Raw genomic sequence first — 15402 nt, 5'->3', positions numbered from 1 at the left:
ACATCACATTCATAAAGTGTTGAATATTTTTCTTTAGTTCATGAAAGTCTAATAAAGACACTTGGATAAATTTTTCCTCGAATTCTATCCATCTGATTGCAACTCAATACCATTTAATTTACATGTTCTCTGACAGATATTGAAAATGGAGCAGTAAATATGGCAAAAATATTTATTTTACTGGGTCTCGGAAATTATACGTAATTAGTCACTCTAACGCTAAATTGAAAACAAGACAGACATGCTTATTTGTAGTTAAAATTATTCAAATACTGAAATTCTTATTCAATCATTCCAATTTTGGTTACACAGCCGCAGATTATGGGCGTGAGATGTTCAAAGAAATTCAATATTTCATTCCCAATAAATGTAACATCGCCATAGATTATTTATACAACGTCACAATATTCATTTATCATAATTTAATCACGACATTTATTGTCACTGTTGTTAACGATTCTTGTTAATTATTACTTATTATCTATAACTATATAATAACACCGTATATTAACTATAATAATAACTGTATGTTAAATAATACTATATTACTTATTATCTATAACTATATAATACTATATAGTTATAGATAATAGATAATCTAATACTATATCACTTATTATCTATAGCTATATAATAATACTGTATATTAACTATAATAATAACTGTATATTAAATAATACTATATTACTTATTATCTATAACTATATAGTACTATATAGTTATAGATAATAGATAATCTAATAATACTATATTACTTATTATCTATAACTATATAATAATACTGTATAATATATATATAATATATATATATATATATACAGTATACTGTATAATATATATATATATAATATATATAATATTATATATAATATAACTATATAATACTATATAATAATAATCCACCAATATCGTAATGCCAACAGTGCAAAGACACGACAGATCGCTACTTTAAAATACCAAAGTACCATAATGTAATATATAATATATATTACCAAAAGTACTTAAAGGATTCTCGAGTCTTCGTGGTTTCAGAAAATTATCCAGTTGTGTCTTTCCTCGCGTTGATCGAACTCTATTGCGCGCCAGTGGCATTCGTGATTAGAACGTGTAATTACGGGGGGCTTCAGCCTCCCCCCCCCCTCCCCCCGTTAGTGGGATTAACGATTACATTCTCATCACAGTGGACAATAAACTGCTTCGGAGATTACACATCGTGAGTCGAGGAACAGGCTTACGCGAAATTGATGTACTCCTTTTGTTTCGTGCCCGTGTCACTGGAATGCGTCTGACCATACGCGTTCCTCCTCCACTTGCTGCTCCTCCGCGTACATACGTACGTCCCCTAAAAAACAGAGAAATCGTGCTTTTATTTGCTTCCTCGCGTTCCTTTCTATTTATTTACTGAATCTGTTCGCCTCGAGAAACAGAATTTGGAACATCTCGTGCTTTAGGTTTATAGGAGTATAAGTTTGTATACACTATTTTTTGAAACCACGAAGACTCGAGAATCCTGTAAGTATATTATATTATGGTACTTTGGTATTTTAAAGTAACGATCTGTCGTGTCGTTGTACTGTTGGCATTACGATATTGGTGGATCATTGTTATATAGTTATATTATTATATGTTTATTTAATATATAGTATTATTATATAGTTATGGATAATACACTACATAAGTTTACTGACCAATTCGTCAATGTCTGGTTTGATACAGGTTTGATACAATATAAAGAATATTTTCAAGATGCTCTAATTCTAAAATTTTTCTTATAAGTTTACATATACATAAGTCTATATATAGGAGTATAGTTTACGAACTACTCGGTTTAATGATAACGTAGATAATAAATTCGTTTAGGAACGAAAGAATTCGAAATGTTATAATATTTTCCATAAAAATTTGTCGAATATTGAGTGTACAATATTAAATTAACATTTAAATAGAATGATTTTCCATGTTAGCTAGCATTATTGATTTAAAAGATTTCAATATCGACCTCGTCAGTTTGGTCTGAATAAGAATAATATTAGAAATTACTAGACTGTAATTCGTGCGAAACGCATGTAATATTGCGAGCTGTTGACTTTGGTCAAGTCAATGATGAAACAGAAAGAATTTTGCACTCTTGCCAGTTTTTATTCACTTCTCTTTTATTCACAACCACTATTGCTTATTTTAAGGAAGAGAATTTTAGACCGCTTGCGAGGTATCAAAGGAGCTCGAGTATTTATAAACACTCGGTTAATGATAATAATAGTAATAATAATAATAATAATGATAATAATAATAATAATAATAGTAAATTTGTTTACAAGTAGGAACGAAAGAACGTACGAAAGAATTTGGAACATTTCAAGAATATTCTTGAGAAACTTTCCAGCAATTGTTGCATATTGTTAGCAAAAAAAAAAATGAATCGAAAATATTTCAATATTAATAGAAAAAAAAAATTTAATTTCCCCAATTCACCAGTTTGAATGAAAATAATTGCCAGATTATTACCTTCTGATTAAAAACAGATAGAATTATATATTAATATATAAATAAATATACATAAAATAATTATATAATAAACAATACTGTGAGTTGTCAAATTCTATGTAAAATCAATTGTTGTCGAGTTTGTCCAATTTTGTAAACGAAATATATTCCTGCGCGTGGAAGGTCATGCTTTGGAAAATTTTCAAATACCGTAGACTTGCTCAATGAATAAAGATTTTAGGTGAGCTTTCCGCCTTGATGCTTGAGCTGCACTGTTCACGTGAGAATCGAGAGGAATTCTGATCGATACGGCGTTATTACACGAACCTTGTAATAATTGCCTGTTGTTTAAAGATATTTGCTGGATCGTAAGATAAACCAGGTGAATTTATTATTAATGGCCATTATAAATAAGAGAAGCTTTCACTCGAATGATTTCGATGACGATCTGTTTGTTCGTACGTAGATAGATCTGTATGTTTGAAGGTTCACGAAAAACGACAAAGTTTGTCGTAACATCAACGAAACGTAAAACAAGAGAGCCAAGATGGATGAAGCAAATCCTCAGAGCTGGATCAAGTTTCCTTCACGGAGGCAAAGAATAACGAAGCCCGATATGCGCTTCTATAATATGTTTCCTAAAGTGAAATTTCAGATTCATTTTCTTCTGAATGTTTGACGTTTCGCGAGGGGGAGATTTCAGAAAAAGAAACTACTTTCTTTTCATCTTACAGACGTCGAACATCGTGCAAAATCTTCTGTCTCTGCAAGACGAAAATATTACTGGTGAAAAGCTATTTTTTTTATTCGAGCAGAGACGAAATGTAGTAAATAAATAGAAATAAAATAAAATGTTGACCTCTGAATGTCCTGAAAGACTCAATCATCTTAACCGGGGAGGAAATTTAAATAAATTTGAACAATCAATTTTGTTGAGACAAAAAGCTGCAGCCGCAATCAACCCAGTCGCGAAGGAAATTTAAACGAAATCGTTCATCGCGGAGAATCTAAGCATAGGCAAACTAACCTTGAAAGAAATCCGGATTTCAATCGTGTCGAATGTGGAAAGAAATCCAGCAGCAATCAAGTTGAAATAGAAGAGACAGAGAGAAAAAAAAAAAGAACTGCAAGTGCAATTGACTTGAGAATCTAACAGAAATATAAAGAGAGTTGGAACTACCAAAGTGGTATTGAAACGTCACAATTTTCGTTAAACATTAATATTATACAATTTGTAACATTAATTAAACAATGTTATAATAATAATTTCACATAATTTATAACATTAATTAAACAATGTTACAATAATAATTTCATACAATTTGTAACACTAATTAAACAATGCTATAATAATAATAACTTAATACAATTTATAACATTAATTAAACAATGTTACAATAATAATTTCATACAATTTGTAACACTAATTAAACAATGTTATAATAATAATAATTTAATGCAATTTATAACATTAATTACACAATGTTATAATAATAATAATTTAATGCAATTTATAACATTAATTACACAATGTTATAATAATAATTTGATACAATTTATAACATTCATTAAACAATGTTATAATAATAATTTTATACAATTTATAACATTAATTAAACAATGTTACAATAATAATTTCATACAATTTGTAACACTAATTAAACAATGTTACAATAATAATTTCATACAAATTATAACATTAATTAAACAATGTTACAATAATAATTTCATACAATTTGTAACACTAATTAAACAATGTTACAATAATAATTTCATACAAATTATAACATTAATTAAACAATGTTACAATAATAATTTCATACAATTTGTAACACTAATTAAACAATGTTACAATAATAATTTCATACAATTTGTAACACTAATTAAACAATGTTATAACATTAAACAATATTACAATAATAATTTAATACAATTTATGACATTAATTAAACAATGTTACAATAATAATTTTATACAATTTCTAACAGTATATTTTCGAAGATTCGAACGACTTTTCGTCGAAACTACTCCGCAATAGTTTTCTATATCCCTTCTGCTTCTCAATTTTCCCAATTTCTCCACTTAAAGTTCAAAATTAACTCGACGATGGAAATTTCTATTTAGAGACCTTAGCCTGACAATTTATTCACCTGACAATTTATTAACCTGGCCAAGTTCTAACGGTTTAAAATCATTTGAGAGATCCAAGCGATAATTCAATAACTCAATAAAAAAAAATCTTATGATCGAGCTAATTGTAAAAGGGGAGAAAAAAAAGAGAGAAAGAAAGAAAGAGAGAGATTCAACTTTCACCCTCGCGAGAAGGAACTAGGCAACTCGAATCCATTCAGATTTCTATCTCTAAGGATAGCTTTTCATGCGGATCGAACATGGCGGGGAGGGCGACGTAGCGAGAGCGCATGAAAAACGCGGCGAGAAATTCATTCGAAAAGGTCCTGAGAGATCCGTTCAACCGGCTCGATCGTATTTTGTCGTCGTCTGGTATTCTTTTCTCTCGTCGTGCGTGCACTCGCTCGCTCGCGCGGTGAATTCCCCGTGAAAGTATCTCGAAATGATATTATCGTGAGGAAGCCGTCGAGATTTTATCGGTCCACTTACCTTCGACAAAGACACGCTCCCTTTTTTCCTCTATCTCTCTACGCCGCCGTATCGAACGACCGTGTTTTCGGCTCGGTTTTCGTTTTCTTCTTTTTCGCGCCGAGTCTCGAAACACCGCACCGTGATGCCGCGAGATCCCCAGACTGACACCGAGACTTTGCCACCGTGCAAGGTAAATTTGTACTCGATCGATACGATCTGGCCGCGGGCTCGATTTATGACTACGCGAAAATGAAAAAAAAATTCACGACGATTCATGGGTCGTTCGTTCCTTCTCTCTGATGAATTGTTAACGCATAATTTATGAAGTAGCATGTGATTTTATTTGCAGCTCGCGACATTAATATTCAATTAATATTTACAACGTTGACGTTAATATTAATACTTTTAACGTCACGTAGGGAGGGGCAAATATTGACGATACCTGTAATATTCAATCGCGTTTGCGTATGTTTGGAAGCATTAAAATCGACTGGTATACCTATGTACGTAGGACGATAATTTCCGTTCGCTTTGGAATATTCGTTAATCTTTAGGAATTCGAGCTAGAAACGATGGGAAATCATCGGAGGGAGATTTAGGGGGGCTAATCCCTGGACTAACGAGCAATTCGGCGATCTATTCCCCGTCTGTTGTTCGTCATAATACCGCTTAAGTAGCTCGATGAAGCGTAAATACGGGTGGAGGACTGTTACGAATTTTGTTCCAGCGAACAGGAGAGAGTTAACAGGGGCAAGTGGAGCGAGTCATTTGCGGTCAGACGGCCGCCCGTAAACTCCGCGTTTCGATTCGAGCATCTCGCGACAGTTTTCGTCGAGCAGCGGGTCTCGCCAACGCGTTCGAGAGTAAAAAATTATACACACCGACCTTGAGAGTGAACGAAATGAAAGAAAAGTGGCATTTTCACAAGTCTCTCGACACTTTCGTCTTGTCGAGAGACAAAATGTAGAAAGATCAACCGTGGCAGATCAACGTCAGAGAAGCATTGAATTAATAATAATTTATTAGTGTCAGATTATTATCAATTTTTGTGTTGATGTTGTGTTAATGACATTTTTGAGTTAATGATCATTTTTACACAAGCGTAAAAATGATCTTCGTTGGGCTTACGCGAATGTTGAAGTATCATTTTTCAATCCTTCAAATACGAAGGATTAAAAACCTTTTTCTCAAAATCGCAACTCTCGATAAACCTCGTCACAGTTCCAACTTCCTCTGCCCTTCGATTCGATGTACGTCGCTCTCGAAGCAGCCGAACAGTTATTTACATAATTTTTAATCCAACTTTCTCTGTCGCCGGCCGCGCGAATAAAAAATGAACGTCGTCGAGGAAACATTCTCATACAAACTTCGCGCAGGAGAGAAACAAAGAGGTGGGGGCGGGGAACTTTCTCTGAAATTCAATTCCGAATCACCGGTGGGATTAATTATTCGAACGGGCAGGGCATCGCCTCGCTAGTTTGCGAGCGTATTGCTCGTCAAAGATCGATTAAATCCACCTACCCCCCCCCCCACACTTTTGCTCTACAACCCGCTGAATATTCCCTCTTCATAAATATGCTAATGTTGCACAAACACGAATGCGATCTGACCGCATTCGTCGTCGTCGTCGTCGTCGTCGTCGTCGTCGTCGTCTGGCAATCGTTTCGAATCTGTTGTTAGTCGGAGGGTAGCGATCGTGCCTCGCTTACCTGCCTCCGCGCGCCTCCTCTCGCGTTATTTAGCCGGTTCTGTCTGTAATCGAGCGTGCGGCGGATCTGCATAAATCAATATCGATTGTCATCATCGTCCAGCCTGCTGGCCGCATCTGCATGAATCAATATCGATTGTTATTTTATGCGGCAGCGTTTTTTTACGCGGCTTGGCGCCGACTTGGGAAGCGGGGGGCGCCCCCCCCCCCTCCAAGGGTGAATCGCGCGTTTCTGTCTGAACGATACTGAATGTTGAAAGTTATAATTATATATTATACTACTATTATATATTATTATAGTAATATTATTATAATAATAATATATTATACATATATTATACATATAATATATAATAATGTATATGTGGTTATTACATTATTATATTATACTACCATCATATATTATTATACTAATATATTATGTATAATATATATAACAATGTATATTGTTATTATAATATATTATACATATAATAAGTAATAATATATATGTGGTTATTACATTATTATATTATACTACCATTATCTATTATTATAGTAGTATATTATATGTATAATATTTATAATAATGTATATTGTTATTATAATATATATATATAATATATAATAATATATAATAATATATAATAATATATATGTGGTTATTATATTATACTACTATTATATATTATTACAGTAATATATTATACGTATAATATATATAATAATGTATATTGTTATTATAATACATTATATATATAATATATAATAATATATGTGGTTATTATATTATTATATTATTATATCATATTACATTATATTATTATTATATGCGATATTAGGAAATGATATGTGAGTGGAGGTTATATGATGCTAGGCTAGTGAATGATTATTGTATTTATTTCTAAGAAGACTGTATGGAGGTGGAGAAGGAGCGGAAATTGTAATCCTAAGGGAAAACAACAAAGACCTATCTATCCATCTATCTATCTATCTATAATAATATATATATATATTATTATATAATAATATAATAATATATATAATATATATATTATAGTAATATATTATATATAATAATATATACATTATCATTTATTATTATAGGTATAAAAAATTGTCGAACTTCGAACTGAAAGCCGAAGTTGAAAAATATTTCTCAGGACTGAATGAACTGTTAGATTGAGACGTTAAAGAATGAACGAACTCCGAAAATTCACTATGCAATTTTTCTCACATTACATTATACGTTGAACTTTGAATATTAGGATGAAAGGGCAAAAGTTCAAGAAACAGCATGAAATTTCATCGTTCAGCTCTTTAAAAAACGTTCAGCTCGTCGTTCAACTCTTTAGAAATATTTAAAATTCAATAAAATGATAGAATATGATAGAATAAAATGGTGGAAGAAAAAAAAAATTGTAGAACAAGAGCTCTTTGTGAAAAAGTGACTTCGATCTTCAAAATAACGAGGTACACCTAGCAACGGAAAGAAACTTTCTTTCAGTGTTTTGAATTTTGACAATTCTCGAGAGTATTGCTGTTTGAAATGAACGAGCTCGATGGGCTGTTAAAAACTGAGGCTCTGAAACGAAGCCAACTGGGATCGTTACGTGAATTTCTTTTTTCCGCGGAATTATAACAACTCAAATTATCGACAATTTGTTCGTCGTTATTGGCTCAGTTATGCTCCTCGCTGCGTTACAGGGAATAATAAATCAGATGCACAGTGTACAACGTATAAAAATCTCCGAAGCGGAGGGTCGTTGAAAAATTCAATAATCGCGCGGTATATATTTAGCCTTAAATAATTGAGATTCTCGCAACAAGTTTGGTAGTAGTGTCGTTGTAATTTCGTTGAGGTGCTGGATTTTTTCTTCAAGTCTGTATTTACATTTTTCTGATCGTGTTTCTCTTGTAAATGAAATTTTGATGAAAAGAAAAAAAAAAAAAAATACAAAACACAGTAAAAGATAAGAGAACTTTCACACGATTGGCACGGAATTTAATTTGTTGCTTAAGACACTGTGAAATAAAATTTGTTTCCAAATATCTTCGTACGTAGACTGCGCAAACGAAAAGACATTAACATTCAGTCAACTATAATACAATAATATATAATAATTGACACGCTCTTATTACAATTATATTGCAATATTATTATATATTACTATATTATAATTTAATAATTGATTAATTAATTAATATACAACAATATTGCAATATTATTATATAATTTATCATATAATTTAGATTATAAATAAATATATAACTTACATAATATCAATATATTATATAATTTATAACGTAACTCATACATTGGTTCATTGTATAAAATATTATTTCTTTCACAACTGTATTATTGTGTATTGCAACATTAACACGCATCTATGTTGTACGTACATTGCAGCAGAAAATACACGGTTCAAAAGTAGACAACAATAGACCGTTCAAGTATAACAGAAGGTTCACGTAACAGGTGCTCATATAACTAGAAGGTTCTACAGTACCCGATTCGTCGGTCGGGAGCAATTGAAACTGTTTGCACACGACGGATATAGAAATAATTCTTTTTAGTCCGTCGCTGGGCAAACGTTCTATCCGTCTCTCATCGCTTCTTTCAATAGACACTCGGGCACGTTTTCACGTAGAACTTGCACGATGGGAGTTCACACGTTTCCTAAGGTTCCCGGATTCTCTCCTATTTGTCGATCAGAGAGTCTCGATTCTTTTCAATCCGGCACAACCTTCGTCAATCTAGTATGAAACTAGTACAAACGTTGAACCTTGAACACCGATATATTCTTTCTTTCTTCTTTTCTTTCTTTTTTTTTTTTTTTTTTTTTTTTTTTNTTTTTTTTTTGTTTTCGTTCGTACGTCACGACAATTGAATGAAATGATTCCGAGCGACGTCAAAAAATTGCTACGACCTAAATTCCAATTTCCACTACGATGCGGAAAGCGCAGATTGAAATCGTTTCGCTCGCGCGCGGAAAAATATTCCCAGGTGCAGTTAATAGAAACTACGGTTTTCACCGCGGCACTTAGACCAAAACACGGCCCCGTAAATCGAGCAGCGCGATTCTATCGGGTCGCGTAATTGCATCAAACAATCTCCACGTGAGTGTGCGTCCAACAACCCAACATAAAACGTTACAAACGTGCAGCACGTGGACCTCAGAGAGATAGAGAGAGAAAGAGAGTTTGTACGTGTGTAACCAGCCCAGTCGTCCGAGTGAGTTTCGATCGATGAAAGACCATTGGGGAATGATAATTCCTTTGACGTCTGCAAGAAGATGAAAGCCAAGATCGAGTAAAACAGAGAGAGAGAGAGAGAGAAAGATGGAAAGAGATCTTCTCTTGGGAAGATGGAGATGGAGATCGATTTGCGTGAACACGAAGAAGGACTAGGCACGTTTGTAACGGTGGCCGGCCCTCTAACCAGCCTTAGAGTGGGCCTTAAGTGATTGTCGACCAGCGATATGTCCCTTTGACCACGAGCGGACCAATCTCTCCTGAGAAGGACATAATCCGCGCAGGCTGGCATGATTCGATTAGAATCGATTCCCTCCGTCCGGCTCTCTCTCTCTCTCTCTCTCTCTCTCTCTCTCTCTCTCTTTCTTCGATGCAGCTCTGCAGTCGCTTGCGTCTTCGATTACCGTGCCCTTTGAGCCGATGCCAGAGACGCTAATAGAATGCGAGAGGCAACCTCGCGACTTTGGTGAAAGGAGGGAGGGAGCAAAGGGGGAAGGGGAGGAGAAAAAGAACCCTGGTGCTACGAAACTGGAGATCTGGAGAATTGGTTGAGATGTGCGTGTATACAGGGTGTCCCGGGATTTTCCCGCCAAACTGCGAGAGCTTAACCTAGGGCGAACCTTCTCGAGAAGTAGGTCAAATTTTGTTCATTATATTTTTTAGTACTAGCTCGTGGGTCACTAAGTCAGTGACGTCACTTGGAAAGGGGGAGGGGAGAATGGTTGAAAACTACTTTTTTCTGGCTCTCACTTTTATAATCCTCTAAAAAGTTTACGTTTCATACCCAAATCTAACCCAAGCCTAATAGTTGTCTTGAAAAAAAGTTTCTTGGTCGTTTGCGTGCTAACAGCGACTTTATGACTCTTTATGCATCCATTTTATCATAACATTCGATTTATCACAGTTGTAGTATCACTATGAATCTAATATTAATAAATAATCAAATGATAAAAATTACTAACTATTAACATTATACACATGCATAGAGAACCATAAAGTCGCTGTTAGCACGCACGCGTCCGCAGTGTTGAATGACCAAGAAACTTTCTTGCCATTTTTCAGGTATATTGCTATAGAAAAGTGAATGAGTAGAATATAATGCAAAGAAAACCAATTATTAACATTATAAACACGCATAGAGAACCATAAAGTCGCTGTTAGCACGCACGCGTCCGCAGTGTTAAATGACCAAGAAACTTTCTTGCCATTTTTCAGGTATATTGCTGTAGAAAAGTGAATAAGTAGAACATAATGGAAAGAAAACTAACTATTAACATTATAAACACGCATAGAGAAGCATAAAGTCGCTGTTAGCACGCACGCGTCCGCAGTGTCGAATGACCAAGAAACTTTCTTGCCATTTTTCAGGTATATTGCTATAGAAAAGTGAATGAGTAGAACATAATGGAAAGAAAACTAACTATTAACATTATAAACACGCATAGAGAACCATAAAGTCGCTGTTAGCATTCACGCGTTCGCAGTGTCGAATGATCAAGAAACTTTCTTGCCATTTTTCAGGTATATTGCTATAGAAAAGTGAATGAGTAGAATATAATGGAAAGAAAACTAACTATTAACATTATAAACACGCATAGAGAACCATAAAGTCGCTGTTAGCACGCACGCGTGCAAAGAAAAAAGAAATTTTTGACCTTGAAATTCAAGGCCAAGGTGAATTTTGCAGGTTCTTTACGTGTATCTCCATCAAGTCGAAGGTATAGAATTTATGATAGCCATAGACAAACTTTTGTGGGTGTGTGTGTTTTTTTCGAGGGTGTTGGTTGTTGGCAGAGGGGAAAAATATGGTGGGGAGAAGAAATTGGAAGCTCGATGAGGCGAATCGGACAAGTTCGCTTTGCAAGAAGGTATTTTAAGGAAATAAACTAGCTTTCGGAAGAGGTGGGACGATGATAAATTAATTTCGCGAGGAAGGAAGCGAATCTTGCTCGAGAGTTGTTAGAAAATCAATTGCCTGATTAATTCGAAGGAATCTTCGGTCATCGATTAATCATGCGAACGATGTTCCTTCGCTACTGCGCATCATTTAAAAAAAATCGTTCTCGACTGATTTTATACATCGTTGATCTCCCACGTGATCGCCGCTGGATAGTATTCAAGCGCGACGAAGATTTTCTGTCACACTGAAGAACGAAGAGAAAGAAAAATTATTTCTCTTGAAAAAGAGAAAGAAAAAAATGGAAAAGAGGAAAAAGATGAAACGAAAGCAACAAAACTGAAGGAGACAAAGACAAAGGGGAGATTTTTCTCCTCTCGTTCTTTGCGAGAAAAAGATTGCAGCTTTGACGTATAGAGGACGTCCTGCGAGATCTTTTCAATCCAATCTGGCAAAAATTTAATTCAAACTTTCAATTTGATAAATATAGGAAGAGCTCGGATATAGGAGAAATTACAAACAGACTGAAGCAAAAAGAGAAACGAGAAAAAAAGACACATTTATAAAAGGCGAAACTTTAAGATAAGGAAGTCACTCCCCTGACAATTCTTGAAAAGCGAAATTAGAAAAGTTCTGATACATCCTTTCGCCGCGGTTCTCTCTTTTTTTTTCTTTTTTTTTTTCTTTAAGAAACAACCTCGATGTAACGCGCGTTGCAACTTTTTCGTTTGATGAGATATAATCGGAGATAACGATGGAGGAATGTACAAAAATATATATATTTGACGTGAAATATTTTCGTCCAGTTATCTCGGAGAGATAAATTTATGGGAACGTACGAATTGTCAAAAATATAATTACGCAGTAAAAGTGTACTCAACACGTTGATTTGTCCTTAATTTCTCGAGCCGATTTATAGCAGATGAAAAAATGAATATTTTAAACCTGATCTCCATATCGTTGCCAATGGAATAGAAACAACGAGCAAGAATAAAATGAAACGATAGCCGAATTACACTCAATTGCGTGCATTCGCGTGTTTCATAAATTTTCAACCTCGATTTTCTCGAAAAAGTTTTATTTTCAAAAGTTCAAACCTTTTGTTTAATTTTTTTTTCTTTTTCATGCAGAGTCACCTCCATTTTGGTGTTTTTATTTATGACCCACCCTATATATATATATATATGTGTGTGTGTGTGTGTGTGTGTGTGTGTGTGTGTGTGTGTACACTCAAAAACAATGAAATACAACTAATTTTGTAAAAAGGAGTAAACTCTCTATTCGTCATAGTAACTGATATTTTTCACGCGTAATCACTTGACAATTTTTCGCAATGTTCCAAGACTCGGTTCAGTAGGGAGCAAATTACTGAACAAGCTCAAGAAACGTCAGGCTTCTCTCAAAATCTGGAATATGGTTGTTTTTCGTTCGGAGCATCTTTCGTAAACGCAAAGTCGAAATTCGTTTCAACTGATGCGAGACTCGCACGTTCTGATAAAAAAAAGAGACACCCTATGTATAAAAAAGAGACACCCTATGTATAAAAGGAAGGAAAAGCAGTATTCATCGAATCAAACGAGACGAACATAGATGGTAGTTTGCTCTGCCAATTATAATTCGTCCAGACGAATCAAGCATATTTAAACTACGAGCGAAATAGATGCTTATTACAAGAGCCATTAGTTATGTGAGCACGAGATTATCGGATATTATGTGCAAAGGGAGAGTTCGTCTCTGGCCAAGTTAGGCCAAGTTACGCGAGTTTGCGAAACTACCGGCTTTGAAGTTTGCCCAAACCTATTAAAACATAACCGCACGTTTCTCCGGGGATAGAGATTTTTCACCTCCCCTCGCCCATCAGTGTCCGCGGCAAATAAATTTCAACTATTTCGTTCGAAATTGAAAACGAACGTTTCTCGTTCAGGAAAAAAAAAAAAAATAGATACATTTTATCGGGACACGATTCCATTTGTATCCAACGTTTGGCCGTTTGAAATGTAAGTTTGCAGCGAATTTTGTCGAAATAAGAATCATTTATTAGTGAAGAAAAATAGATACTTTCTAGACACGATTTAATTTATAATTCTTTCAACGTTTGATCCTTTAAAATGTAAGTTTGGAACGAATTTCGTCGAAATGAGAACCGTTTCTTGGCGAAAGAAAAATTAGACACGATTTTATTTGTAATTTTTCCTACGTTCGAAAGTTGAAAATGTAACTTTGGAGCGAATTTTGTCGAAATGTTATATTTTGAGATGATGAGAACCATCTCTCGGTGAAGAAAAATAGATATACTTCTTAGACATGATTTTATTTATAATTTTCAATGTTCGATCGTTGAAAATGTAAATTTGGAGCGAATTTTGTCGAAATGAGAATCATTTATTGGCGAAGAAAAATAAATACTCTTTATACACGATTTTATTTATAATTTTTTCAACGTTTGATCCTTTAAAATGTAAGTTTGGAGCGAATTTTTGTCGTAGTGAGAACCGTTTCTTGGTTTTAAAAAAATAGATACTTCCTAAACACGATTTTATTTGTAATGTTTCCAACGCTCAAAAGCTCAAAGTGTAACTTCGGAGCGAATTTTATCAAAATGAGAATCATTTGTTGCCGAAGAAAAAGAAAGATACTTTCTATAGACACGATTTAATTTATAATTTTTCCAACGTTCGAAGTGAGGCGAATTTTGTCGAGCAAATTGAAGCTCAAGATTCGTTTCAACTCCGCTCTAGCCGCTCATATTTCCGTACTCTCGCGTAATTTAAACAAATTCGAGTTTCAGCGTGAAATTGAAAAATCGCAGAAACGAAGATTCTCGTATCTCCCATCGATCCAACAATTACACGAAAAAATACACTGCTGTCGATGTTGAACAGTGCGTGCACAAAAGGGGCGAGGGCGCCTGAAAGCCAAAAACCACAAGACAGACGAGATACGAGTCGAAGAAAGAGAGAGAGAGAGAGAGAGAGAGGGAGAGAGAGAGGGAGAGAGAAAAAAGAAGAAAGAACAAGGCCTCGCGAACGACGGAGGGGAAAAAGGGAAGAAAAGTCCAAACGCCCGAGGAAATGGCCTACAGACTTTTCCACTCACGTTTAAGCACACACCCATCCCACACACACACACACACACACACACACACATCTTTGGCCACGATATTTCTCAGGAGTTCTGCCGGAGAAGTGGAGATTCGCGGCTCGTTAGCGCGTGGAAATCGCGCAAAAATCGGCTGACTCGCGAAAGGCGACCGGCCTTTTCGAGAGAAAGAAACTGGGCGAAGGGGGGAGGAGAGAGGAGGAGGAGGGAGCTAGAAACGTCTGAAGAAGCCCACCTGCGATCGTTAGGCGAAAGATGAAATCGATATCTCGAGTCTCGAAGGCGGAAACCCGAACGGGGGGAACTCTACTACTGCCGGTGTTAATGCACTCTAATTGATTCGGTCTTTCTTTTTTATTCCCCCCCCCCCCCCTTCCCC

At 34.9% G+C, this 15402-nt stretch overlaps 1 protein-coding gene across 1 annotated transcript in view; it reads right to left on the bottom strand.

Moving 5' to 3' along the window:
• Window positions 1–1163: 1163 nt before the first annotated feature.
• The window catches only part of LOC122533125, a 27285-nt gene continuing 13046 nt past the window's right edge, over window positions 1164–15402 (bottom strand). Inside the window, exon 4 of the mRNA XM_043662525.1 lies at window positions 1164–1342. Coding sequence (XP_043518460.1) covers window positions 1272–1342 — 71 coding nt within the window. The 3' untranslated portion in view covers window positions 1164–1271. The remainder of the gene's footprint in view (window positions 1343–15402) is intronic.

Source organism: Frieseomelitta varia, unplaced genomic scaffold, assembly GCF_011392965.1.
Source record: "Frieseomelitta varia isolate USP_RPSP 00005682 unplaced genomic scaffold, Fvar_1.2 scaffold_495, whole genome shotgun sequence".
Lineage (NCBI taxonomy): Eukaryota > Metazoa > Arthropoda > Insecta > Hymenoptera > Apidae > Frieseomelitta > Frieseomelitta varia.
The sequence above is the reverse complement of the archived record's forward strand: the minus strand, read 5'-3'. Positions and strand labels throughout refer to the sequence as shown.